This window comes from Phoenix dactylifera, chromosome 11, assembly GCF_009389715.1.
Source record: "Phoenix dactylifera cultivar Barhee BC4 chromosome 11, palm_55x_up_171113_PBpolish2nd_filt_p, whole genome shotgun sequence".
NCBI classification, from domain to species: Eukaryota; Viridiplantae; Streptophyta; class Magnoliopsida; order Arecales; family Arecaceae; genus Phoenix; species Phoenix dactylifera.
The window spans coordinates 10,755,833-10,782,716 of record NC_052402.1 but is presented as its reverse complement, the minus strand read 5'-3'; the positions used below and the strand labels follow the sequence as shown (position 1 = coordinate 10,782,716).

At 38.8% G+C, this 26,884-nt stretch overlaps 4 protein-coding genes across 5 annotated transcripts; 3 read left to right on the top strand and 1 right to left on the bottom strand.

The window, feature by feature from the left end:
- The first annotated feature begins 2,068 nt into the window (after positions 1-2,068).
- Positions 2,069-10,415, top strand: LOC103714982 (aspartic proteinase oryzasin-1-like). Of its 2 annotated transcripts, none has more exons than XM_008802477.4 (14): positions 2,069-2,259; positions 2,617-2,988; positions 3,110-3,170; positions 4,068-4,162; positions 4,247-4,359; positions 6,162-6,330; positions 6,464-6,503; positions 6,589-6,653; positions 7,851-7,964; positions 8,079-8,143; positions 8,257-8,413; positions 8,497-8,616; positions 10,034-10,122; positions 10,201-10,415. In XM_008802477.4, the coding sequence occupies exons 1-14, from the start codon at positions 2,161-2,163 to the stop codon at positions 10,283-10,285; spliced, it is 1,644 nt and encodes a 547-aa protein (XP_008800699.2). In that variant the 5' UTR covers positions 2,069-2,160; the 3' UTR covers positions 10,286-10,415. The 2 variants fall into 2 exon arrangements, with proteins under 2 accessions (XP_008800699.2, XP_008800700.1); XM_008802478.4 differs by having other exon boundaries at positions 2,242-2,359; positions 10,201-10,306.
- A 2,338-nt stretch (positions 10,416-12,753) lies between these two features.
- Positions 12,754-13,361, top strand: LOC120112589 (probable WRKY transcription factor 31). The gene is made up of 2 exons (XM_039132171.1): positions 12,754-13,101; positions 13,208-13,361. Exons 1-2 carry the CDS (start codon positions 12,793-12,795, stop codon positions 13,325-13,327), a joined length of 429 nt encoding a protein of 142 aa, XP_038988099.1. The 5' UTR covers positions 12,754-12,792; the 3' UTR covers positions 13,328-13,361.
- A 116-nt stretch (positions 13,362-13,477) lies between these two features.
- On the top strand, positions 13,478-15,250 carry LOC103715016 (probable WRKY transcription factor 31). The gene is made up of 4 exons (XM_017844700.2): positions 13,478-13,625; positions 13,714-14,130; positions 14,226-14,339; positions 14,445-15,250. Exons 1-4 carry the CDS (start codon positions 13,524-13,526, stop codon positions 15,090-15,092), a joined length of 1,281 nt encoding a protein of 426 aa, XP_017700189.2. The 5' UTR covers positions 13,478-13,523; the 3' UTR covers positions 15,093-15,250.
- A 10,415-nt stretch (positions 15,251-25,665) lies between these two features.
- LOC103715017 lies at positions 25,666-26,774 on the bottom strand. Its single transcript, XM_008802517.4, has one exon. It carries the CDS (start codon positions 26,623-26,625, stop codon positions 25,909-25,911), a length of 717 nt encoding a protein of 238 aa, XP_008800739.2. The 5' UTR covers positions 26,626-26,774; the 3' UTR covers positions 25,666-25,908.
- Positions 26,775-26,884: the final 110 nt, after the last annotated feature.

Sequence of the window (26,884 nt, the reverse complement as noted above, 5' to 3'; positions counted from 1 at the left end):
TTTTTTAAAATAATTATATAATATTTTTTATTTTTTAGATTTTTCATATTTCAAGCATTTTACAATTAAAAAGGAGTCACATGAGTTGATACAGCCCATAGCCATGGTGAGCTCGGTTTGTCAATTAATGTTCCAAACCTAAAAAAATCCCCATAATTAAAGCAAAAACATAGAATAAAATAAAATTATTGATAGAGCAAGCTTTTGATATATTAAAATAACAATAATGCATGTAACACTTTAAAAAAAAATGATGTGTAGAAAAAGTTGTATGTGATATGAATTTATTCGTGAACATTTAGGGTGAGTTCAGATTGTCAATTAATACTATATACTAAACCTAAAAAAATCCTATAATACACAGTCTACCCTGCAGGACGCGTGAAGTGGAGAAGAATACATGACTGCCATGTTTTCTCATCGCATTAATTTGCCATGCCTTTACTCCTTCATTGCCTCAAGAAAAAAGTGAATTCCATCTCTAGCCAATTAATTTTTAGGTGCTCATATAAACAAATCACATGTTGCTTGCATTTATCATTACCATTATTCCATGCAACATTTCTCCTTCCATAAAGACTTTCGATTTTACGGATAGGTGCCATTTGCTTCTCCACATGATCTCATGCCAGCTTTGCCATCTACAAACAAGTGAGCCACAATAAGCCCCTTCCTCCATTTAAGTTCAATTGCATTCATTGTTAAAATAGAAATGGGCACATTATATTATTTTGCAATCTCCAAGTTGCAAAATATTTTTATACTGATAAACAACCCAGCAAATCACCATTGGCAATCTGAAAAATACACAATATGAACAAAATTTTTCCATTCTCCTTTGTAAATTAAAATCACATAGGACTTAAAAAGAGGTTCAGTCCAAATCCATTATATATCTAAAATGGAAGCGCTGCTAGTATTGAGTTCTGCATTGACCATAACAATGTAATTAATATGCACTCATACTATTAAATTTTATTTTTTAATATGTAATATATATTAATAATATGTTATTAATATTCTCGATCATCAATAGTGCTAATCACTTAATTTATAATAAAAAATTAGCTGTTGGAGCACTTTATTATTATAATTTGTTATATTGCTATATTGCATTTTAGATTTCTAAAATAGTCGAGAAAAAAAATATATATCGTGCATCACATGGGTTACATGCTAATTATATATTATTTTAACCATCTCAAAGGTTTAACACTACAAAAGGCTACTTTATTTGTTTATTTTTTGTTTTAAGACTAGAGGGGCTACTCCCCACATTCTATCATATGCCTATTTTATTTCATCCACATCGAAGCTCAGATTCAAAGACAAATAGAACAAGACCCACAATAGTCCAGAACAAAGTTAGGAGCGATGCCTTTACCCCTGTCCCTCATGAGCAAGGATATTACCATCCGAATCAAAGTTCGAGGGTCATTTGAATATATTTTTTTTTTTGGTTAAAAAACGGTATTTATATAGCTCTTATATAAGCATAACCTGCCAAATCAAAAATAATAAAATAATATAATAAAGATGGAATCTCGGCGGCACTAATCTAAATAACCGCTCTGGCGCTGCATTTTGGCGTGCAAGCAAGCCGTGCCCAGCCAAGGAGTTAGAAACGGAAGGGTCGTGAGTAACGTGGCGAAGCACCCAAAGCGGAAAGCATCGCTTAGCTTACACGTTGTCGACTCCATCGTCACCCTAAATGAACCCACCCTCATCGGCACCGAACGGACTCACGCCATATTCCCAACCAGCTCTGTTGATATACTTTATTTATGTCATGCACCTTATTTGCACGACATGCAGAAAGACACGTCGGACGTAACGTCTATACCGGTGACGGGCCCATTCCAACGCTGTCGATTTGCTTTTATCTCGTATCATTGCAAATCCTTATCACAACCCGAAAAGAAAACCATTAACTGAGAGGCAACAGAGTACCCCAAGTACACACCCCTTACGACATCAACCCCAAAACCACTGGGTCCCAGCGGATATCTTCCTTTTTCGGGTCCCAGCGACAAAACTTGCCAACTTATGAACCTCCTGACGCCCCCAGCCCCCAGGCCATCGTGAAACCTAGTAAGATGTGCGGCACGACGCCTCATCCGACGTCCCCTATTTCTCGCACGAAAGTTCGGACGACGGAAAATGAAGTACACTCCTAGTCTCCATTCATCTGACTCTTTTATATATGCCCGAGGACCGGAAGGTGAGACTAGAGGGCGAGCTCGTGGAGTCGTGGAGAAGGTTCGTTCAGCTCCTTCTTGCCCTCTTCTGCGATTTTTTTTGTTTTTAAATTTTCTCCTCTCTTTCTGTCTCCTCTTCTTGATCTCGTTTCCCCCCATAGGTGAGCTAGTTTCTCCCTCGATTTGGGATTTTTGATGCTATTTTTGGTGTTTTTCGTAGTTTTTTTTTTTGCTTATCTTTTGATTCAATCTCCTCTCACCTTTGTTGGTGTAGTTTTTGGTAAACGATCTCGTTTTCTCGTTGTTTTTGCTATTTATGATCCGATCATGACCTGAATAGAGAAATGATAGGGTTTTGTCGCCATCGGTGATCACGAGGATAAATTATTGGTTTTATTCTTTTCTGTTTGATCGGTAGGTCGCCATGGGAAGTGGGAGTGGAGTTCTTGCGATCGTTATCTTGTTTTCGATTGTTTTGGTTTCTACGGTGGTTTCTGCGGAGGGTGATGGCTTGATCAGAGTCGGGCTGAAGAAGAAACCGATGGACCAGAACAGCCGGCCGGCTGCGAGGTTGGTGGAGAAGGAGGGGAAGCCCCTGGTGGCAGGCAAGTATGGCCTTCGAGGCGGTCTCGGGAACGGGGACGAGACGGACATCGTATCGCTCAAGAACTACATGAACGCGCAGTACTTCGGAGAGATTGCAATCGGGACCCCGCCGCAGAAGTTCACTGTGATTTTTGACACCGGAAGCTCGAATCTTTGGGTTCCATCTTCCAAGTGCTATTTCTCGGTGAGTGATTTTCTTCCATGTTAAATAGCTCGAAGAAAAACATTAGTCAGGTGTTCATTTATAGCTACTAGCTAGTAATTGGATTTGGAGGTTTGCTTATCGGTTTTGTGTTGGCTTGCAGATTGCTTGCCTTTTCCATTCGAGATACACGTCAACCCGGTCAAGCACCTATCGGAAGAATGGTTTGTATATACTTTACGAGGTTTTCTAATATAACTTGTATATATTTTGTTTATTGATCTGTTGGTTTGTCTTCCTTGTTCCTTTTCTGGGTTACCTGATTATGTCCAAATTTGGTTGTTTTAGCGGGTTATTTAGAAGAATTTGCCACTTTGAAATAATTGCACTCCTCTTAGTGAGAAGATAGTTAACCTTGAACATGTACCAGACAGACAATTGGTCATCCTTACTTCGTATCTTCCTGATGTGAAGTCAAAAGCTTGTTGTGTTAGTGCATCTTGAAAACAATTGCCATTAAATGTTAACTTGCCTATCTTGTAGAAATAAGGGGAAAAATTTGGTGCATTTCTCCTCAGTATTTTTTGGGCATTCCTGTCATGCTATGGCTTACGAGTTAGTCAATTCTCTATCTTAATTGTTATCCTTGGTGCATCTACCTGCAAACACACCCCACACTTTTTCTCCTGCCCATTTTGACGATGTCTTCCATTATGAAATCATTAGTTCCTACATCATGCATTCAGGTGCATCATCCTGTGAATAGGTCAAATGATTCTCTTCTACCCCTTTCATCTTTCTACCTGAACAAACAGTGTCTTGTAAAATTTTATTCATCATCTGTCTTTTGTTAGAAATGCTTGTGATTTCCTGTAATCTGTTTAGGCTTTAGTTGCAAGGGAATCTATGACAAAGAAGGAAAACTGAAACTTTTCCATCAAATGGAGAAGATTCCCAGAAATATAATATTTTGAGTTTTTTCTCTTCAAACAAACAAAAAGAAAATTAGTTTTCCCAAGGAAAACAAGTTTCCGTGCAACTTTTCTTGCAACCAAACATGCCCTTAGGGATTATTTTTCGAAAGGAAAACTTGTAACTTGTGGTTCCTCTCTCTTGAACAGGAAAGCCTGCAGATATTCATTATGGAACAGGATCAATTTCTGGTTTCTTTAGCCAAGACCATGTTACAGTTGGTGACCTAGTTGTCCAAGACCAGGTTTGTAGTTTATAGAAATTTCTATCATTATATTCAGGAAATATTATCTTGGGCTGTGTGGACTGACATTGAAGGTTGCCTCAGGTCTTCATTGAAGCCACTAGGGAGCCAAGCATCACTTTCTTAGTTGCAAAATTTGATGGCATACTCGGACTTGGGTTTAAAGAAATCTCAGTTGGGAATGTAGAGCCTGTCTGGTATGCTAATCTCTGCTGACCACCATCTTTTGATATTGGTCATGGTGTAACAGACTATAACTTATGCATATAAACAGTCTTACTTTCTCTATTTTTATTTTCCTGATAATTAAACTTTTTGTTCGACAATATTTTATTTATTTGCTTTATGAAAATATTTTTCTTTGATTTTATTATTGATAATTAAGCTCATTAAGATGCTGGTCTAATGAAGATAATGTTGGTGGTTTTCTCCCTAGATACTTTTGTTATGACCATTTTTTGATTGAAGGTCTTTTTTCTTGCAAAACTATCATAGTAAAGAAGATGATACATGCTGGAAAAGTGATAATGTACCTTTGGTTTGATGGGTGATTTCTTTTACCCTTTTGGAGGTAAACCAGTAGTTATATGTGCTTGTGAAATTGCTCTTTGTCTGTCATGGGGCATTATTTATCCTTTTTTTTCCCTTTATGTTATGTCAAATATGATGCTTTATGCGCTGCTTCATTGTTGAAAATAAATACACAACTGCTGGTTGTGAATTTGCATACTCTAAAATGGTATATTATGATGCTAATATAGCAATATTTTTTACATTTTATTAGTAGCAATGATATGACTGACTAATAATTTTCAATAATCAATGGCGCGAAACATCTATAATACTTCTTCCTTGGCAACTTTGTTGATCAGCAAATGCAGTAGGTGCTAATAGAACTAAATCACAAGAAAGTTAGTTTAAACTTTGAAATCATTGGAATGCTTTTACCTTATGACCTCACTGACTTCTTTTACCCTCAGCTACAATGTCTAGCAAAACTGATTTTCCAATTACAATCCCCTTCACCTTCGATGTTGAGCAAAATAATCTGTGCCACTGCTTCTTAACAAGGACAAACCCTAAATCAGCCTGTCTTTTGAGACAATCCAATTTGTGAGAAAACAAAATATTCTAAAACCACCAAGGTTTCTTCTAAACATCACTATCAAGAACTTGTTTGTCCTGATGTATTGTTGGCGAACTTTAAGTAAAATATATTATCTACTATATCTATACACAATGCATTAGTACCTATCATCATAATTACTCAAAATGGAGGACTTTATTGAATTACATGCCTAAGTAGTTGCAAATAAACTATTTTAAGTTGTTTAGATATTACTATGATGGCCAAACTGTAAATTGAGATCTTATTTGAAATATCCTAATTTTGAGGCATTTCTTTATGTGGGATGCCACAAGGTTTGTTTTTGTTGTGGATATAATCGTCAATAAGAGCACATGGCAGTATGCAAGAATCAATTGTAAAGCCATCCATAAATAGTTGTGATTTTAGTTAAAATTTTGTGGATCAACACCTGGTGCAACTTATCAGCATGTTTTGCATAGCAGCAAAATATATTAAAAAGAGGTTTGTTGGTTGAGTTGTTGATCTTCCTAAGGAAAAGTTGCATTTACTAGTGACCTAGATTAGTGAGGAGGGAGGCCTGTTAGAGTTAGTTTTGCTCCACAATTGCAGGACAGTTTTAACTTATCCTTGAAATTTTTAAAAGTTTGATGCTTGGAAACTTTTAGTCTTGACAATATAAACAAAGATGTGCTAATTTCAAGTGCCTTCATACTGGCTCTGTCATGTACTCTATCTATGGAGTGGTTAACTACTTGCTCTATCATGTATATATTTAATTTCCCATGGATGTAAAGTGTGGGAGATTTTTGGAGGGCAATTACTTGGATCATTATCAAGTGTTTGACAGTTAATTTTGCACTTTATGCTCTTGGTGTGCAAATTTCTTACTGCAACTGCATATATGTAAAGGTACACTATGGTTAATCAAGGTCTCATCAAGGAACCAGTTTTCTCTTTCTGGTTTAATCGACATGCAGATGAAGGGGAGGGAGGTGAGATTGTATTTGGTGGAGTTGACCCAAATCATTTTAAGGGTAAACACACATACGTCCCTGTGACTCAGAAAGGTTACTGGCAGGTGGCTCTCATATTCTGTTTGCTTTTTTTATTTGAATGGTACCAAAATACTTCTATTATTCTGCACACAACACGTCATCTTTTAGCACTTATACTGATTAATTTAATATGTTCTCCTAAAATTATTGTTGCAGTTTAACATGGGAGATGTCCTTATTGGTAACCAATCAACTGGTAATTGTTCTGTTCTTTAATTTGAAATTCCTGTTTGGTATAGTGATTATGGTCCCTAACTCTGCATGATATATGTGCTTATCAGGATTCTGTTCTGGAGGTTGTGCAGCAATTGCTGATTCTGGAACTTCTTTGATTGCTGGTCCAACAGTATGTGTTGATATTAGCTTCTACGACCCCTTCCAGCATAGAATTTCTTTTTTTAAAGAGAAATCATTTTGTTTCCGAATCTTCATATTTTCAAACGCATTATTTTCCTGCGACGGCCATTTAAAGAAAATTAGTTCTGTTTTGTCTTCACATTTTTCTAATCTATATCCTTTAATATTGGTGTTCAACTGTTCTCTGAAATGAATCTTTTTCATTGTTCCAGTGATGCATTTTTTGGCTCATCTGTGCTCCATTCAATTTAAGTATAATAATTAAATGGTTTCATATCCTGTTTCTAAACTTCTTGAAGAATCTTATTTTCCTAGGTTCATGAAGTTAGCTAATCTGACTATTATTCAATTGGTTCTGCACTCCTACTTTGTTGTGAATTTCAGTACACTTGTGGATCACTGGAATCCTGCCAAGATAAATATTCCAAGCCCCATTGAGTTGAAAATTGTGCTATTTAAGATTTTTTTCCTTTTCAAATAACACAGGCACTCTTGACGGGGGGATAATACAGATAGTCCTCCCTATTCACTTTTTCTTTATGTGGGTGGTTGTTATTGAGGAATTTCTTTTTCCAAAAAATTTGAAGTTCCTGCACAATTGAATATGAGGTCATGGCAGGCAATCTCATTAAGGTTAGAGAATTCAAGCATGGTATGGCAATAGCTTCTTTCGTTGTATGACCTACTTAAGGACAAAGTAGTTGATATTCCTGGTTTTGTTTTTGATTTTGGACAGCCTTCAAAGCCTGCTGATTCTATCTAATGTATTTTGCAATATAGTTTCCACCATTACATTCGGGTTCACTAGACACTAACAAAAAATGCAGCATAAGTTATTATTCCCTTGTTGGGTGTTCTTGGAGACACTCTGAGACACTTGGCACCATGTGACGTTAGTTAATGAGGAATAGTCATATAATCATTTTGTAGCAAGAAGACAACTCTGATGTTTAACAGTATTTTGAATTTTGCCTTACTTTTATTCTTTCCAAATGCTAGGAAGATTGCATTGCTACAAGAGGAATTATCAAGCAAGCACTATTTTTTCCCCACAAAACAAGTCATCCAATTAATTCGAATTTGCACCTTGTTTGGTCTGAAAATACCTTTTTTTCCCTGAAACCTTTTCCTTGAATGCTTGTTGGCTATGGAGTGATCACTAACGTCACCATCATCTTCTGTGCAGACCATTATTGCAGAAATTAATCAAAAGATTGGAGCTTCTGGTGTTGTTAGCCAAGAGTGCAAAGCTGTTGTTGCTCAATATGGGCAAGAGATTCTGGATATGCTCTTGTCAGAGGTTTGTACCAGAGTTTTTTACAAAGTACCCTTGGGTGATTTTTCAATTTTCTGACCTCAATGCTGATTATTATGCACATGGAACAATATTCATTGATTCTGGTTTATCTTGCAGACACAACCAGCAAAAATTTGCTCTCATATTGGCCTATGCACCTTTGATGGAACCCATGGAGTTAGGTTAGACAGAAATGCTGTCACATTTGTTGTGTATATGCCGAGTTCAGTAATATATTGTTTACTGCTTTTTCTCAAATAAACATCGGCGTTTTGCCTTTTATCTCTTCGTGCAGCGTGGGCATTGAGAGTGTGGTGAATGACAATGGGGATCTATCAGCTGGTCTTCAGAGTGATGCTATGTGCACTGCTTGTGAGATGGCAGTTGTGTGGATGCAGAATCAGCTGAAACAGAATGAGACTCAAGAACTCATATTGAATTATATCAATGAGGTGAACTTACTTTTAATTTTATGGTCTTATTTAAGACCACATTTGTGCATCCTATGATAGTTATGTCTTGGGTTGCTTTGCAGCTATGCGAGCGACTGCCTAGTCCCATGGGAGAATCATCTGTGGACTGTGCTAGCCTTGCTTCTATGCCTTCTGTTTCTTTCACTATCGGTGGTAAATCATTTGAGCTCACACCAGAGCAGGTATGGTGGATTTTTTTTCATGATTATTTAGTAAACACCAAATGTTTGTTTATTAAACAAATGCATGTTGCACGTGCAGTTTGCTTGTGGTCTGTTAGTTATATTGTTTTTGTCTTTTCTTTTTTTTTTGGATTGTCTTCAGTCCTATTTTATGCGCAAATGTCATACATTATCCGTCAACTGTAAACAAAAATTATTTGAAAAAAAATGAAAACATGAAAAACAAAGAAAAATGGGTCTTCTTGGGCGTGAGGGGACAGGATTACATGGTACATAAGAGGGGACAACAACTGGTTCAATGTTCTCAATTCAGACAAACAGATTGACCATAAATCTGGATCATGTTATGAAACTTTTAGAAAGAAGTCAGGGGAAAGAAAAGTCAATGTTTTAAAAATAGATGTATGAGATGGTAGATTTCTCCATGAGAAGAAAATAGAAATCAAGATCTGTTCTTGTATGTATACATTGTTTTTAAGAACCTCAATCCGGTCAAACTCCAATTTTGAGTTGCTTAAGAAAGGTCAACTTCAACGATGTATGCTCATCACATTAATTTAAGATCCTCCAGGCATTCACAATGATGTTAGACTGACATTAGTGTCAGGTTGCCACCTTCTCTTGGAGCACACATTCTCATTGGCATGTATCATTTATATAATTTGCTAGAGTGCGTGCCATTCCTCAACCTCTTTAAGATTTATGCTTGAGGGCTTAGGAGTTCTTGATATCATGCAATTCCCCCCTTCTTTTCGAAAGAATCAGATGTATAAGTATTATATATATATGTATGTATGTATATATATATAACTACATATATAACTGCCCTTAACTCCAGTTATTAGGGCTGATTAGTGCTAAGTCATACTTTGGATGCATCATCTACCAATTCTATTTTTTATCTTCCAAAGTGTTGCTGGTTATTTTTAACTCATGTTAATCCAGTCATGCTTCTGACCTTCAACTCGTCCAACAATCCGATTCCTACAATCACGCCTCAACTCTTTTCCAAGTTTCTGACAACCTTGAATGGCAGATTTCTCCCTCCCTCTCTCTCTCTCTCTCTCTCTCATGAAAATATATATTCAAAAAATGAGGGTAGCTGCTTGTGTCTGAGGTTAGACTGTTAAAGGGCTGTTATGACTATAAACTTTCTAATATTTGATAGATAATGCTGTGATCACTTAGCGCAATCCACATGAATGGCCAAGGACCCATAAGTGATTCAAGCACACAGCTTGTACCTCCATGCGTCAAGAGTGGTACCTCTGTGAAGATAATAGAAAATGTTTTGTTCAATGAGATTCAATTGTTCTTGTTCTTTTTTTTTTTTTATGACGTTGCTTCTGTGAAACTTCACGATGCTCCGTACTGTTTCTACGTACCATATTTTTAACCTGGTTTTTTATTTCTGCAGTACATTCTGAAGGTTGGTGAGGGTGCTGCAGCACAGTGCATTAGTGGATTCACAGCCTTGGATGTACCTCCTCCTCGGGGTCCTCTGTGGTACGTAGACCGTTGCCGTTTGTCCTTTTTTACTCGTGTTTTCTTAGAAAGTCTATTTGATTGATGGAACTGCTCCAGGATTTTGGGAGATGTCTTTATGGGAGTCTACCATACCGTGTTTGACTACGAGAACCTGAGAGTTGGATTTGCAGAGGCAGCATAAGAAACAGATGCCTATACACTGCTGGCATCTCAAAACTTTGGGTTTTTACATATTTCATATAAGAAAGCAGAGTGAGTTTGTCTTCTGAGATGTAAGACAACTATATAAAGGTTTCTCCTTTGTCTATGTATGTTATTCCACCCGTTATACTATAGTTCGATTCGTTTCTTAACCCGCACGTAGGTGGGAACATAGAGTGGCGTTTCTCCCACAGCGAACAAATGCGGCCTATATATTCTCGCGTTTGTCTTCTGTTTGTACGCAGAGTTCTTCAGGTCCAGGGCTACCGCAGCTGTTCTGGTTCTTGTCATCAAGGCCTCATGGTGTGCTGGAGATGATACTATATAAATCAGCACGGCTCCATGTTTCACCTCGTAGATTCCTGCAGTCAGGAACTGTGGAATTCGAATTGGTGCGGTCCGACAATTCTCAGCTGCACGTAAGACTCGGTGAGGTCGCAGTTTTTTTTTGGCGCGCGTGCGTGTGTTCGGAAAAGTGGTGCCTCCTTGACTTTTATAGGCTCTCATGGACAGACTAATGGTTTGAAGCATGGAGAGGACGTTTTGGAAAGAACTAAAGGAACTCCGTTCCCTTCCAAATTGGCTTCCGCCTAAAACCTTTGACGAAGTCCCATCACTAGCGGTGCGAACTTTGGATAGGATGGAATATAAGGGTTACCGACAGCATGCCGTACCGCGAAAAAAATTCTTGATCATTCTTGCTAATTTACGGTAGAAAAGCAAAATTTGAGTTCCAGTCATTGGATGAACCAAATTTTTTTTTCTTGAAATTTCTGATTGCACGGATAAGATGCAATCAATTTTCAATGGCAAAAAGAAGGATATTCATTAGCCCGTTATTTAGTATGAATGGGTGAAATAGGTAAGTTTATAAAAAAATATTCAACAAGCCCTGGAAGGATTGTTAAAAGTTCATACATAAATGCTTAGTGAATTGGAAATTCCACTCAGATAAATTGGTACTCCTTGACCAACTCTCTGATGATATTCACAGCCAAAACCGCATGTTTCTTTTGTAGATGTGAGGTTTAAGCTAGGGTATTGAAACAAGTCTAAGTATACCCATTATATATGAAATTTCTTAGGCCTTGCTGCTTAAAGTAAGCGGCGGTTTGGTTACCTGCATTCTAGATGCTTGCATTTCTACATGCAGTTACGACTAGGAACGTTATATTTGTATATGCAAGTGTCTGCTTGACTTGCTTGCATCTGAAAATTGCAATTGCAGATGCTGCATTCATTTATTTAATGAGGAAAGGATGTGATCATCCCGACATGGTAAGATTACCTCCACTAGTCTAGCATATGAATTACTATTGAAACTAAAATTGAAAAAGTGGGTGAGTTTTGCTTAAATTCTCACTCTCAAACAAAAAAGAAAAGCATAAATTCTAACGATTGTGGGACTTTTCTTTAATTTTTTCACTGCTTTCTCCGGCATTACCAATTGCAAGTGAACACCAATGCATAAACTCGGGTGTTTTAGCTGTTTCTCTTGATCACAACAAGACGCTCAACGATTTTTAAGAATGCACTAGCAAAATTAGCTCATTAATTGATTGTCTAACATAATATGATATTTTTCTATATAATTGTTATAAGGCTTAATAGTTATGGTTACATAACACGATTTCTCCAATTTCCTCAATGCTATTACTGATAATATTTTTAAATTGCTTCATTTTGACAATTAATCTCTGGTCTAATAGTCAAGATAGCTCCAAGACCTACACGACTCTGAAACCTTTATTTTATTTATATATTTTTTCTGAAAACGCCGAACCTTTATTAAATCCACCGCAGCTACGATTCCTGCAGATTCCCGGGTCCCCAAATTCAATGGCTATCGTTGACCTCCGAACGGCCCATTTAGACCAGGGTCTGAACGGGGAAGGGAATAATTCCGGCTGTTAGATTCTTTTCCCCTCCCCCGGTTCTCGTTACCTAGCTGACCACCCGGGAAAGGGTCAAAAAAAATCACGAAAATACAGGCACACGTGGCGCTCTCTGAAACCCACATAACTGCCGCGCCTGGCGCTCCGAACTCCGCAACCCCGTCCGACGGGGAGCCGTTAACGGAGGTCCCGCAACCGGTCAAAAGTCAAAACGGTGAGAGTAGCGGCCAGCGCGGTCCAGTCACCTCCCGCTCCCGTCCTCCGCTCTCGGTTCCGATCACCGGTAGGACCAGTCAAACCGACCAACGGGTTATTCCTTGTGGGGCTCGCCGGTCAGTGCACTCACGGGTCACCGCCCGTATCCAACTTGCCATCCTTCCGCCGAGTGTCCTACCCCTCCCGGATCCTGCCACGTTTCCCTGACGCACCGTGTGGCGTCACCGCTACAAGGTCCGAAGTCCTCCTCCTTGGCTCCCCTCATCTCTTTTTATCCAGATCCTCATTGCACCAGTAAAAGACTTCAGTCTCCTCAGCTCCATTCGATCCCTTCTACTCTTCTCTTTCTTCTCCGTTGTTCCTTTACATAGAAAGAATGGAAAAAGGTGGTGGGGGACTGAGCTTGGGCACTTCTAGTGACTCGGCTGGGTTCAAGACTGGTGGTGCGATGGACTCGTTCCTTGGTGGTGGAGGTTTGAAGCAGAAAAGTGGATCAAGGGAGTCTGAGGATCACTTTCGGATGAGTCTCCGCTGCCACGATGAGCCGGCCGAGGGTGAGGAGAAGCGGAGGGTGGTGTGTGAGATGGATTTCTTCTCAGATGAGATCAGGAAGGAACGGGCGCCACCGGACCCGGATCCCGACGAGCCTGACATTAGTATCAAGAAAGAAGATCTCACCATTAACGTTAGTGAATCATTGCTGATTTTTTGAATTTTTTCCCCCATGCAATATTTGATAATGGATTTTGTATTCATTTGTTCGATTAATTCTTTCTTTTCTAATATCATAGATGGGTTTGCACCTTCTTACAACCAACACTGGAAGCGATCAATCAACGGTGGTTAACGGGTTGTCACTCAATGAGGATAAAGAGAGCAAGAGTGATGTTAGGATCTCTCTCTATACATGAATCTTCTATTTTTTTTAACATGAATAACTGTACTAATTTTTAAAAATTTTAAGAACAACTGCCTGTTCTAATTCATGTGATTTTTTTTTTTTCTGAAGAATAATGATTTTTTCTCCCTTTTTTGGAAAAAAATTAGTTGGCAGCAGTGCAAGCCGAGCTTGGGCGCGTGAACCAAGAGAACCAGAGGCTAAAGAGCATGCTAAGCTATGCGACCAACAACTTTAACTCCCTCCAAATGCATTTCATCGCACTGATGCAGGAGAGGAACCAAAGAAATGGAAGCTTGCAATGGCATGAGGTAGGCCTTTATACGATAATACACTCATATTACCTCACTAAGCATAAAAATTGGAGAACAAGAAGTTAATTGCCAGATTTTTCATTAGGCCATGCATGAGAAAATGGGCGATAAGCGAAACGAACATGAAGATGCAATTGTGCCAAGACGGTTTCTGAATCTTGGACTGGCTCCGTTGGCTGATGAGGCTTCCCACTCTCCAACCGAAGGCGGAAGCCAGGATCGATCCATATCCCCGCCTAACAATGTGGAAGTGATGTCCATGGATTACAACGTAGAGGAGAATTACAACAGCAAAGAAGCAGTCCCTATCGATGGCGAGAGATCGGATGGCAGGGATGTTAGGGTTACGTTTAGAGAGGAGAGCCCTGGTAAAGTGTCTCAAAGCTGGATCCCCAACAAAGCAGCCAATTCATCCCCTTCAAAGAGTTCCGACCAACAATCCCAGGAAGCCACCATCAGGAAGGCTCGCGTGTCAGTCCGAGCACGGTCCGAAGCACCCATGGTAAAACTATATAAAGAACTTTGTAATATACTTACGAGCAAATAGTTTTTAGTTAGTTTAGACTAATTTGATCACCGTTGTACGTATTCTCCTAGATCACAGATGGATGCCAATGGAGGAAGTATGGGCAGAAGATGGCGAAGGGAAATCCTTGCCCCCGGGCTTACTACCGGTGCACCATGGCTGCCGGCTGCCCAGTCCGCAAACAAGTAACTATAACTTAGCATTCAGTCCAATTCCTTTAGATCTTACAACGATGAAACAAGCGCACCAAGACTAATTAAGTTTAAGCTATGTTGTTGCCACCCTGACAGGTTCAAAGGTGTGCTGAGGATCGATCGGTCTTGATAACAACCTACGAAGGGAAGCACAGCCACCCACTTCCCCCCGCGGCCATGGCAACGGCATCGACCACTTCAGCGGCGGCAAACATGCTCTTATCTGGATCCATGTCGAGCACTGATGGACTAATGAACTCTAGTTTCCTTGCGAAAACTGAACTGCCGGGCTCGTCGAGCTTGTCTCCCATATCAGCCGCAGCTCCGTTCCCCACCGTGACATTAGACCTCGCACACACTCCCAATGTTCCATTCCGAAGGCCATCAACCCAATTCCAGGTCCCATTTCCAAATGGAGCTGCTCCAGTTCTCGGCGCGACACCACCGACTTCTTTGCTACTGGACTTCGGGCAGACGTTCTTCAACCAATCAAAATTAATCTCAGGGGTTCAGATGTCGCCGGGCAGCGATGGATCCCAACTTTCACATCCAAAGGTGCAATCCATCCAGCCCTCATCTCTGGCTGACACGGTGAGCGCTGCGACGGCAGCCATCACGGCAGATCCAAGCTTCACCGCCGTGCTCGCAGCTGCCATCACCTCCATCATCGGCGGTGGCGGCAGTAGCAGGGCTGCCCAAACAGGCAACAGCAACAATAACAACAGTAGTGAAAACAAGATATGAAATTAACTAATATAGAATTGGACATCCTTTCCTTTTCTTCTGGGAGTTTCTTCTTTTAGCGTGATTCTTTTGTTCCATGGGAAAGGAAAGTGAAATTGTATGTATATAAGCAGTTTTTTCGTGGTTTAATTTGTCATCCTGGATGCATTGACGCAAAAGGCCATATTTCGTTTTCTTGAAAGTATTTTCTCGTCATTCTTTTATATTGTGGAAAAAAGAATATACGATTACAGGTTTTATTTTGATTATTATTTTGGAAGGTGGGACAAAGACAAAATTGCATTCTTTTTTGTGGTGGAAATCTACAAAAATGAGGACTTCTCCTTTTTGATGAGAGTGAAAAAAATGAAAACCTAAGGGAGATGTTTCTGAGGTCTGGATCTTCTAGTCCATGTGGTATCCGGTTATATGTATTTGGTTGCGGATACGGGACATCCGAAGCAATAAAATGACCCATAGATATTGAAGTCCAGTGTCAGAGGAGCTGGATGTTTGAGTCTTTGTGGGTGTTAACAACTTACGAGTGGAGTAGCATGTTGCAGAGATAATGTGCTTGGTGATGAATGACTAATTAATTGGTGATGAATGACTAATTAAGGTTGCTCATTGATATGGCACAAGTAGATGGGAGCTTGTGAAGATGAAAGTCTATCAGTTTGTGGCTGAGGAAAGAAACTCAGGATGAAGAGTGCTCATGAATGCTGAAGCACTTGGGCTGCATGCAGAATTGCAAGGCAGAGCATCTTGAGGGACTAGGATCTCTTAACAAGTAGAGCTGGGTAAATGGACTGAGGTACTATGATGTGTATGCTGTGCAGAGAAAAGATGCAACATCCGAGTTTGAAGTGCAAACTGAGGTGAAGGCTTGGAGAGTCAAGGGACCAGTGACATAAAGATGGGGGAACAGCGGAAATGGACGTACGTCTCTTGTGTCTCTGGTGTGGAGCTAACATATTTGAGTGGCAAAATTTAGTTTGAACTGCTCGATCTCAGGGTGAAGACCCTGGAAAGCCATGGTGCTAGAGTCAGAGAGTTGGGGGAGTCGTCCCATGCACGTAAACCGCGCGGAGGAGCCGCGTGGGGTGGGAGTCTGACCATAACGTGCATTGCCACGGCAAGCAGGTGAGGGGACGGGGACTTTGTCAACTTGGTGTCCTATTGTCACTGCTCACAATTAAAAGTTCTAAGCTTCATACTTTTATTTGCTAATTAGTTAAATTTGCGACTGCTGACAATTAGAAATTCTAAGTTTCACACATCTATTTGATAATTGATTAAATTAATGACTTGCCAGACATTTATAAGCAAGGGTCAGTGGCTTATGAACATTGCCAATGTTGAACTCAAGGCCACATAGAAAACACAAACAAGTTCAGAATATATATATATTCAATAGCAAATTGTTGGGCATAAAAAATTACTTAATTATTAATTTGTAAGAAAAGATTGATTTTTTTTTTGCATTATCCAAAATCTAAGTATGAGAAAGGTGGTAGGCTAAACAAACGTGCTAAATATTCAAAATATGTATTTTAGGAGTTTAGCAAATATATTTTTCTGTCTTATATTTAGATCCAATGACAAAATCATCTGATAACTTCTAAATGGGTACAATTCCTTGAAAATATATGATCTATTCTTATAAAATCAGTAGTTAGATTCACTATTCAATATTTGTATGTAGTCTGATTCTAAAAATATATTTGCTAATAATCAAGCAGCTTTTGTCACATAGTGCTACTTAACTGTGTTGGCATTGATTTTACAATTTGAAGCATATATAAGTCAGGTTGAGGATCGATATTATCTTGTAATTACATTTAAGGATTTTCACTCCAGATTTTAGTAACTTTGCTTGCCGATATTTAATTAGATTCGAAGGGCCATGGAATTGTTACCTCCTTGTAAGATAGCTTGATGATTATTATTAGATCATCCCATTCTGACACCCAATATTGTGGCCTTTTTTTAAAAAAAAAATTTGGAAAGAGTTAGATGCTATCGAGCATCCAACCTCCTACCTAGGGCCGTATAAATCGAAGCCATTAATGACTGCACCAAATGTCTTTGGTGCATCAATCTTAAATTCTTTGAACTGCTTGCTCTTGACGACCACACCTTCAAGATATCTATGATCTAGAATCATGTTCTTTAATTCCTTTGGAATCTGCATGTATTCTTTGCAACAACAGGACAAATTGTTGACCTAGTTTAGGTTGAACCAAGGACTTGGAAATGGCAGCATATGCTTGCATCTTTTCTTGTAAAATAACATATGAGACTTTCTTAAGACACCTATCATGTGATGGGTTGTTAGAACTTAGAAAAACATTGTTTATATGTAAGTTTGTCTTTAATTATAGTACATTCTTGATTGCGTGTTTCGTCAATTAATCTACAACCTTGGCAAAAAGTGGCGCAACCTGACTTTTTATACTCAATTTCCAAACTATCACATTTATTAAATATGTGATCAGAATGGTTACTTAATAGATGGAGTTGGATGACCTGAATGTAGAATCTAATACCCTGAGCTTTTTGACCCCTGCCACGGTGCAGCAAATTATCACCTTGTAAGAGAAAAAAATGACAAGGTTTGGTGGAAGCGACTACTTTTGCCTCCATTGTAAATGGGGTAGTGGATTTAAAATGGCATTTCGGCCATCATGAATATGAACATATTTGACCCATTTTGAGCTATTTTTCCTTATAAAAGTTCAGGCTGCATTCTTTTTTGACATGCAGATCGATCATGTCCAAACAAAAATTCAACAACATTGACTACGTCGTAGAAAATTTCTCTATCCTCATAGGATGAAATTTCTCTGACTAGAGATATAGATGATATGCAGCCAATAAATTGTCAAAAGTACACAACGGAAAAGCGGTAGTGCAGCTGATCTACCTACGTCGAAGAAGATAATGCAACCCCCCTGATCACCTTCTTATGTTGTCATTTTTCTTTCTAGCTTGCTTTATGATGCTTCTTAATTGTTATCGGCTAACAAAATGCTAGAATTTTCACTCGAAAGGGAAGGAGGAATCCAATATTAGATTGAATTGTTATTAAATTTGGCTGATGAGTTCAAAGGTTGTTGTTTTTTAGTAAATAAAAAAAGTTTTTTGAAACTGTCCTATTACTTGCTATCAGCACCTAATGGTAAAAGACTTTGAACCCGATTAGGTTTGGTTTGATACAATCACGTATCTTTTTAGGACTCCTTGTATAATCCTTGCGATGCTTTTTTTTGCATAAGGATCATAATCTTTCTAGTTATTGCAATATAATTATCTAATATCTAATTATTTTGCCAAATTTTTTATGCTAGTACACTTTAAGCCAATATTACGATGTATGGTGTCAAAATTAATGCAACACTTATGTATATACGACCGGTATTAATGCACATTGTTATAGAAAAAAAGCAAAAAACTAATTTGAACACTCTTTAGGAGCCACAAGAATAATAATGTTGCAATATTCTTAAAGATAGTGTTTTTTTGTGATTTAAAAAAAAAAAGATAAAAATGATCATGTAAAATATTCTAAAAATGCCAAATAAAGCCGAATTGAAATTTTAACATTTTGAGAATATAAATATTTAATTTAAAACTTACATCTTAATCAATAATGAATAAATGATTAAAAATGTCAAATAATGGCCGGCATGGCAATTTACAATGATGTCAGCTGTAATGGACATAATGTGCTGAGTAACATATGTTATAAATTTTAGCTGCTGCATACTTTTCACTAAAAATAGGGTTTTGAAGTATTTGATAAAATAACGGAGCTACGTACGTAAAAACTGTTTAACAATGGTGACGTGTAGCTTCCATGATCACGTATTATTTCCGCTAGCGTTGAGATTCATACTTATTATTCTTTTGGTAAACCGTGATTTGTACTTATAATTCTTTTTGGTAAACCGCTTGACTCTCTCTCTCTCTCTCTCTCTCTCTCTCTCTCTCTCTCTCTCTCTCTCTCTCTTTCTCAGTCAAAAAATACAGATCAAGAGATGGGAACTGAAACCTAATAAATGAGAAAAATTCAGAAAAAGATAAGAATGTAGAGATGGCAGATTGACTTAGGTGATTTCTTTTTTTTTTTACAGAAAAGGAGGATTGGGACGTCCCCCTTTAAGTTGTTATTTATTATAAAGGTTAATGATGATCTTCAAAAGCCTAAACGCCCGGGCCTGGAAGATGCCAAGGAAGTGTCTTTTTCCTTGGTGACAGAAGTTTTCCTTCTTCTTTTTCTTGTTTTTTGCTGAAATCACCAATGCCGGTCTGGGTGTTGCACCCGGACGGAGTTCCTTACGTAACCCCCCACCCCAAAGCGAATAATTAACTCAGGCTAAAATACCAACACCTCCTTGTCTAGATCCTTAGCAATTAGCTCTATTGAATTCCCAAATTTGTGGGTGGCAATCAATTAGCTCTATTATATATATAATATATATATATATATATATATATATATATATATATATATATATATATATATATATATATATATATATATATATATATATATATATATATGATGTGTGTGTGTGTGTGTATATATATGTGTATGTATGTATGTATGTATGTATGTATGTATGTATGTATGTATGTATGTGTGTGTGTGTGTATGTGTGTGCGTGTGTTTGTGTGTGTGTGTGTGTGTGGGTATATATATATATGTATGTATGTATGTATGTATATGTGTGGATATATGTATATATTTATATATTCTAATGAATATGTATTTTTCTTGGTTATCAAGCCTATTGTTGCTTTTAGTGAGAGATTTAATGAATCTAGCTATGGCTCAGATTCTATTTTGATCCTCAGGACAGCGGCCTGTCAATGATTTACAAGCTCAACAAAAGTCCTAAAACGTCCTCTCAGTTCAAACGGGTACAACGAGCATCTACGACCACAGTCTGTCCTGCCTCAGAGGGCCTCGACTTCCTTCTCTCAAAGAGGAACATCTCCAAACATCCTATCTCCATGCAACATATTAAGAACTTTCACTTATATATGCATATATTTGCTGTTGTTTTGTCTGTAGAGCTTTGATAATACATATCTTCATCCTAAACATAGTCTTGTATACTTCAACAGGACATCTTTTTCTGATAAATCAGGATTCTTGTTTTTCAGATCATTACTTACTTGTAATTATACTATACACACACATGATTAGTCCAATCGAAAGAAGAAAAAAAAAATCTATATCATCAAATAAATAAGATATCGGCTTGAAGATTAGGTTGCAAATAAGCGGGTCAGGGGAATAAAATTTAGACCGACCGACCTGTGGAAAGTTTTGAATTTTCTCGGCTTTGGCTTGTCCCATTTGCATCCCTACTTGAAGAACATCACTGGAGCCATTGGCTGCCGTCGCTGGATGAATGCAGCTCAGGCTTTTCAAGTGCTATTTGTGGGGCAAAGGGTGTGCTACAATGGGCTCTGACAAAGATTGATGACCATAATTTGCATCCCAGCCCATCTTAAATGCCTTTGTAATTCTGGCTGGCCGATCGGTCCAAATAGCAATTTGCGTGATTTCTTTCCAGCTATCTTGTCCCTAGGAGTGTTGCATGAGTTCGGTCATGCCGCAGGAAATTTTGGGATCAGTCCTCGATAAGGGTTGCTTGACACAAGCTCGGCTCGACGAGCTCGACCTATCATTCCCCAACTTCAGCATAGCTCAAACTATTATTGTCTTAAGTTTTGTAGGGCAGCTTATGTGCAATTTCAATTGATGAAGCTTTTTGTGAGGACCATGCGAGCGTACATTTAGTCTCACATCGGCTGTGTAATGGATAGATTTTGGATGCTTATAAAGGACCAAGAAACTCAAATAATACCTTCCAACAAGCTTTTTTATTATAAATAGTATCAGAGCGGACCTAGTCTATTATTCTTGTGAACTAGGAAACATTGCAGTATGGGCCTATTGGGACTGACCATGGGCCAATCATTGTACTTGTGATTATATTTGAATATATTTGGACTTTTAGCTTGATGATGATATGAGAACTTAAATGAAGAAAGTATATGAGGTTACATATGGGCGTGTGTTTAATCCGACATCAGCTATGCACTGGTAGATTTTGTGTACTTATTCAAAACCAGAGAACTCAAATCATACTTTTTGGGTAGCCATTTGGGGTAAAGTCTTAGGTTGTTGCATCATCCAAGATGATTCATATGATTTGAGATTGCTCATATGAAAAAAAGGTATTCATACTTCTATAGTACCATCTCTAGAAAAAAAAAAGCTTTATTAAAATCTCTTTACTTGCATTATTAACTCTTATATCATGATAATGTTTGGAATTTACATTATAATTAAATCTTATTTGTTCAACTACAACAAATGCTTATTATACGCAACCCTTCATGTGTTGCTGTTTTGTATACCAAAAATCTGGAACAAATAAATTACCAGTTTTATACCCATTTTATAAATGTATTTGAGTGATCAACAGTTAATTGTGATCCTGATTGCTTGGATGGTAACCTTTTCTTACCTTTTTATAAACTAGGTGACTTCATGGGGACTCTGGACTTTGTGATGCATGAAGAACGCTTCAGAAAACCAAAATCACCTAATCGGGATAAAGATCGAGGGTTTCGATCGTGGATTTTGATTTAGTAAGGGCGAGTGGCCTCATAAGTTTGCACACATGGCCAATCAAGTCCAGGAAAGCTATCAGGAAAGTTTTCATTAACCAAGACCATGAGTGTTACAGAAAATATAACTTCAAATATGTAACATAAGTCATCTACATGAAGGTGGTGTAACTATTGAGACATTGGGGGTATTTACATCGAGGTGTAATTGGAGAAGCATAACGATAATACAAAAACTTATGATTTTGATCTATATAGCTTCATTCCCCCTCCACTTGTTCTTATTGTTGATAGATCACCAATGTTCTCATCTTGGTTATTTTACAAGAAAGAAAAGTTCTTCTACTACCATGTCTTCTTTTAATGCAATGTCCCAAAATTTTGGTTATTAATGGTAGGAAAGGAGGAAGAAGTAATGCTTTGTGGCAGTACCGGTAATAGTTCACCAAAAATACCTGTATGATTCCTATTGGATAACGAACAGTAGGGATATAATTACAACATAGGGAATCTATTAAGGGTTCGGGCTGCATCTTTTGCGCAAAAGAATGATTCATCTTTTTTCACGACATCAATCGTTCGACCGCGCAATAGCTGCTTTGAGATCCATGCAGGTAGATGGGACAAAGCGGTAAAAGTGCTTTGAGAGGTATGCAAAACGCGATCCAATGGCTGACATTGCCAAAGAAGATCAACCTGAACCCATCTATTGAAAATATCTAATTAATGGATTCTACCTAAAGGGACCACAGTGAGCTCCAGCAAGGCGATTCATGCTGATGGTTGTTTTGCACTGTGAAGGAGAACAAATTCTTGCGTGATGTATCGGGACATATGATGTCGATTGCTTCATCAAAACCATGGGATTAAAGTGGAAGATATGCCACTGATGACTGGATGTCTGAGACAATGTGTAAGAGATTCTCCAGTAAGAGTATTGTTTGTTTTAAGTAAGATATCAAGGCAATATATTCCTTGGTTGGTTGGTTTGATGTTGTTTTTTATGCCAGTTAGAAAAAAACATGTAAACGGCCTTGTGACGCCATACAACTGCTGAATTTGCAAACAAAGTTTATGATCGCAATTTGGGCTTGTCTAAATCATCAAGCTTTAATATTTCTTAATCAGCACATGTTACGCTTGTTAACCAAATTAAGGATTCTTGGATACCCACCATACAAATTGATCCATGACTGCCTCTTGAAGTGTACATGGTTCAGTGCATGAGCAAAAGAGAGATTAGACTTTGTAACTTGTGATAAGAACCCACATATGTGCCAAGATTGGCCAGTTATTTAAATATATTGGTGTATCAGGTCTGGACTCACTCGTACAGGCTACTTGAATTTTATATATATATATATATATATATATATATATATATATATATATATATATATATATATATATATATATATATATATATATATAAAGATAAAGGGTCATGCATCTCTCAGGAAAACATTTAAAAGCAAGCTCGACATGAATTTATTATATTCCAGCATCGTTTAATCCAAGAGATGGATAAGAAGTCAAAATAATAAATCACAAGACTGTATGCAGGATAAGGTTCTTCATTCTGATCTAGTAGAAAATTTCTTCAATGTTGCAAGGGAGCCGTTTGAGGCCATGGCAGCTTATCAGCACAGAGGTAGGAGGTGAAGACGAAGTCTTGGAGATTAGAGGTGCCATTGCTTTGGGAAGATAAGCCAAATATTCTCATGCTTGCAGGGCTCAAAATGTTTTTCTATAGTGTTGTACTGAAAAAAATTGTTAGTTGATGGCAAATAATGACATTGGTGACACAGCAAGTGAATAACCAAATCTTGGTGATTTTGATTTGGCCCTAGGAATCAGGAAGATATCTAGGCTACATGCCAGAAAGTATGCTGAAAATTGACTTCTCTTGGAACAACAAGGAGACAAATGTGCTTTTAATTAGTAGAGGTTGCTAGATTTCATGTACTAGCTAGTCAAATGTTCCAATTTGGACAATCTATTGGTCAAATGATTGCTTTAACCTTAAGCCGACAACCCTTGTTTCGGTTAGCATGCGTTAAAGTGCGATTTAACTAAATCTAAAATCTAAGACACTTCAACAACCGATTACCGGTGTTGTGCTGCACTCTATTAATTGGTGTCAATTTACTACCAAAGGGACTTTGAACAAGATAGGAGCCTTCATGGATCTTAAAAGATAGGCAAGATCTGGATCAACCTACACCAATGCAATGGAGGAGAGGGGGGTGCATTTTATGAGATTGGGAAGCTGATCTTCTTGTAGTATTGAGGAACAATAAAGCGATGTGTTAAAAGGAGGATATGGTGGGATTTTACCTTTATCCACCAGCTACTAGCTAAGGACACCCTTCATTCAAGTAAGCTTGGCCCCTAGAATAATCTGCATAAGTGCGTCACAGTTATATATTCCAAGGCATAAATTAATGACTCGAATGGACCTCCATGTGTCATCAAGAAACAACTAATGGAGCCCACACAGAAGCTTACCACTCTGCAAAGGCGTTATCCGTTGGTACCCATCACTAAAAGAGCACTATAGAACATGTCAAAGGTCTTTACTTTATTTCTCACGGACCCCTCAATATCCAAAGGGCATATCTATTCAGAAGGGGAGGGAGAAAGGAAGTTAGCAAACAAGTTGATGCCAGAAATTGGATTGATTATTTTAGTGATCTTTTAGGAATCATATTTTGGAGAAAAAAAGGTGGTGGTAATTTAATTTGCTAGTAAAGAAGATAGCATGCGTGGCTGAGAGCTTTTTCTCAGACACCTCATTATCCTGTCTCTCAGTGGAGATAATAATGTGATTCCAAGTAGTGCAGCAAAAAGAATAGAATTAGGCTTCTTTTTTTTTTTTGAACATGAAAAGTAGCTTTTATCTTAGTGATTAGTGAATTATCATAGTAATACATCATGATTGCCCAAATAGATAAACGGCTAAGGTGAACAAGCACCAAGCAAAAAAAAATAAAAATCGTGCCAACTTGACATCAATTAATTGTACACTTCAGCAAGTACTAAAGTATAATATATTCCATCATTACAATAATGATAAAATTGAGATCTTTCATAAGGATGACCAGCCGGGCTAAGTTAATGTCATGTTTTTTGAGCAAAATTGAATGAACTATCATTGTTAAATGATACATTATGACTTCTTCTTCTCCCTTGAAATGCAGTTAGCTCCTTGTTCTAGTTTCTATAATTTATCTTCTATTACTATTAGAGGAATCATTGAGGTGTTGGACTGTAGAAGTAGACAAGAAAAGGGACAGTTCTAGAGCTCATGGAAACAAGGCAAGGAATGGACCCATGGAGTGAGGGACACAAGCGTAGCTTACATGCTCCCATATCCATCAACTCTATTAATCAAAAGAAGAATCAGTGGTGGGAAACAAAAGGGCATCTGAGATTAGCAGAGAATATATGAACAAAGCCGAAAGGAATTTTAGAATCTATTCCTCTTTCTTCCTCTTCCTTTAAACGCTCTCTCTCTCTCTCTCTCTCACACTCACTCGCTCACCCAATAATCCGAATACGTGTGCCACAAGTCATTCCCATTCTTAACAATTTCATAATTAATAATCACAAATCATTAGTTATAACAATAATTATGATAAGTACATGTTAAACCGCCAGTCCCTTTGATATGGATCATAGGGCCGTCAAATGTCAAGCTTGCATAGGTGGGAGCCAAAATTTCCGAGGAGACTCGATGCCATAACCTCATGCATGGGAGGTGGTCAGGTGGATGGCAAAAATTTGAATACAAATTTTGGTCAGAGATAAGGTGGTCTTTCAGATCATCAACTATTTGGGTACACCTTTTGAGTTGGAAAGAGTGAATGCATTCTGAGATATGTATATGTTGATTGTTTTGGATGTATTCATGGTATGTACCTTCCATTTTAGAAAAAAATACAAATAATAAAATTTTATAGCCTAATATATCACTTTTAATTATAAAATGCTCATTAATTTACGAACATGTCCTTCCACTAACCAAGATTGGTACAAATAAACAAGGGCAATTTCGTCCATTTCTGCACTCCAGTACGGTCTGTACAGACTAAGGTACAGATTTATCAAGGAAAAAAAAAGGAAAACAGAGAAAAAAAATTAAAAATTCCATTTTTTTTCTCAGATTATTTTATACAATGCTATTTTAAAATATTAGGTTCTGGTGATCCTGCGGAGGAGATGGTCCTTCGGCCCAGACGATCGCCATCGACTCCTCGCGATGAAACCTCGTCTGCTTCGCGATGAACGCCTCTATCGTGCGCCGGAACTCCTCCGCGTCGTCGGTGCTCGTCTCCCATTCCTCCTTCGCCGCCGTGGGCGGCGGCTGCGGAGGCTTCTCTCCCTTCGGCCCCACATCCGATTCCGCACGCCGGAGCTCCAGCGATTTCCGCCGGCGCTCCAGCGATTTCCGACGGCGCACGATCCTCTCCGATCCGCTCCTCCGGCACGGGCGGGTCTCCATGCACACCGCCTTGTCCTCGAACACGACCTCCTCCGGCGAAGCCGGCGTCGTCCTCGGCGGCGGTGGGGAGAAGCCGATGCGGCGGCGGGACTCGAGGAACTGGTCGTAGAGGCCGCCATCGCTGTCGTCGGCGGAGGAAGAGAGTTGGCGGGACTTGGCGAAGAGGACGAGGACGATGGCGTTGCCAAGGAGGAAGACGAAGCGGGGGCTGAGGATGACGGCGGCGAGGCGGCGGAGGAAGTAGCCGGAGAAGCGGGCGGCGGCGGGTAGGCGGGCAGAGGACCAGGAGAGGAAGAGGAGGGCGGCGAAGGCCTCGAGGAGGCGGAAGAGCTTCGCGATCTTCCGGAGGCGGCGGTAGCGCCGCATCGCGGTCTCCTTCTCCGCCTTCACGGGGTCCATGACCGGATCGGACGGTAGAGCGAAGATCAAGAGGGAGTATGGCGAGGTCGAGCTATCCGCGGTGACCGTGTGGAGCTGGAGATATCGCACAGGAGATGGAGGAGAGGAGAAGAGCGTGGGAAGCGGGAAGCAAGAGTAAGCTCCTTGGGAGTGTGTAGCTCTTCCTTTTATGATAGGAATAAGTTGCACTCTTTTTCACCTGAAAATTCAGAGATGTAGGCACCTCTGGTGAGCTTACCTCTTTATTTCCAATTGATTT

What these genes read in the sequence shown, in the direction of transcription:
- LOC120112589 (XM_039132171.1), top strand. Translation starts at nt 12,793, where the DNA reads ATGGAAAAAGGTGGTGGGGGACTGAGCTTGGGCACTTCTAGTGACTCG. An exon ending in AAGAAGATCTCACCATTAAC is followed by an intron (nt 13,102 to 13,207) that starts GTTAGTGAATCA and finishes CTAATATCATAG; the next exon opens with ATGGGTTTGCACCTTCTTAC.
- LOC103715016 (XM_017844700.2), top strand. Translation starts at nt 13,524, where the DNA reads ATGCTAAGCTATGCGACCAACAACTTTAACTCCCTCCAAATGCATTTC. An exon ending in GAAGCTTGCAATGGCATGAG is followed by an intron (nt 13,626 to 13,713) that starts GTAGGCCTTTAT and finishes ATTTTTCATTAG; the next exon opens with GCCATGCATGAGAAAATGGG. An exon ending in CACGGTCCGAAGCACCCATG is followed by an intron (nt 14,131 to 14,225) that starts GTAAAACTATAT and finishes GTATTCTCCTAG; the next exon opens with ATCACAGATGGATGCCAATG.
- LOC103715017 (XM_008802517.4), bottom strand. Translation starts at nt 26,625, where the DNA reads ATGGACCCCGTGAAGGCGGAGAAGGAGACCGCGATGCGGCGCTACCGC.
- LOC103714982 (XM_008802477.4), top strand. Translation starts at nt 2,161, where the DNA reads ATGAAGTACACTCCTAGTCTCCATTCATCTGACTCTTTTATATATGCC. An exon ending in CTTCCAAGTGCTATTTCTCG is followed by an intron (nt 2,989 to 3,109) that starts GTGAGTGATTTT and finishes GTTGGCTTGCAG; the next exon opens with ATTGCTTGCCTTTTCCATTC. An exon ending in AAGCACCTATCGGAAGAATG is followed by an intron (nt 3,171 to 4,067) that starts GTTTGTATATAC and finishes TCTCTTGAACAG; the next exon opens with GAAAGCCTGCAGATATTCAT.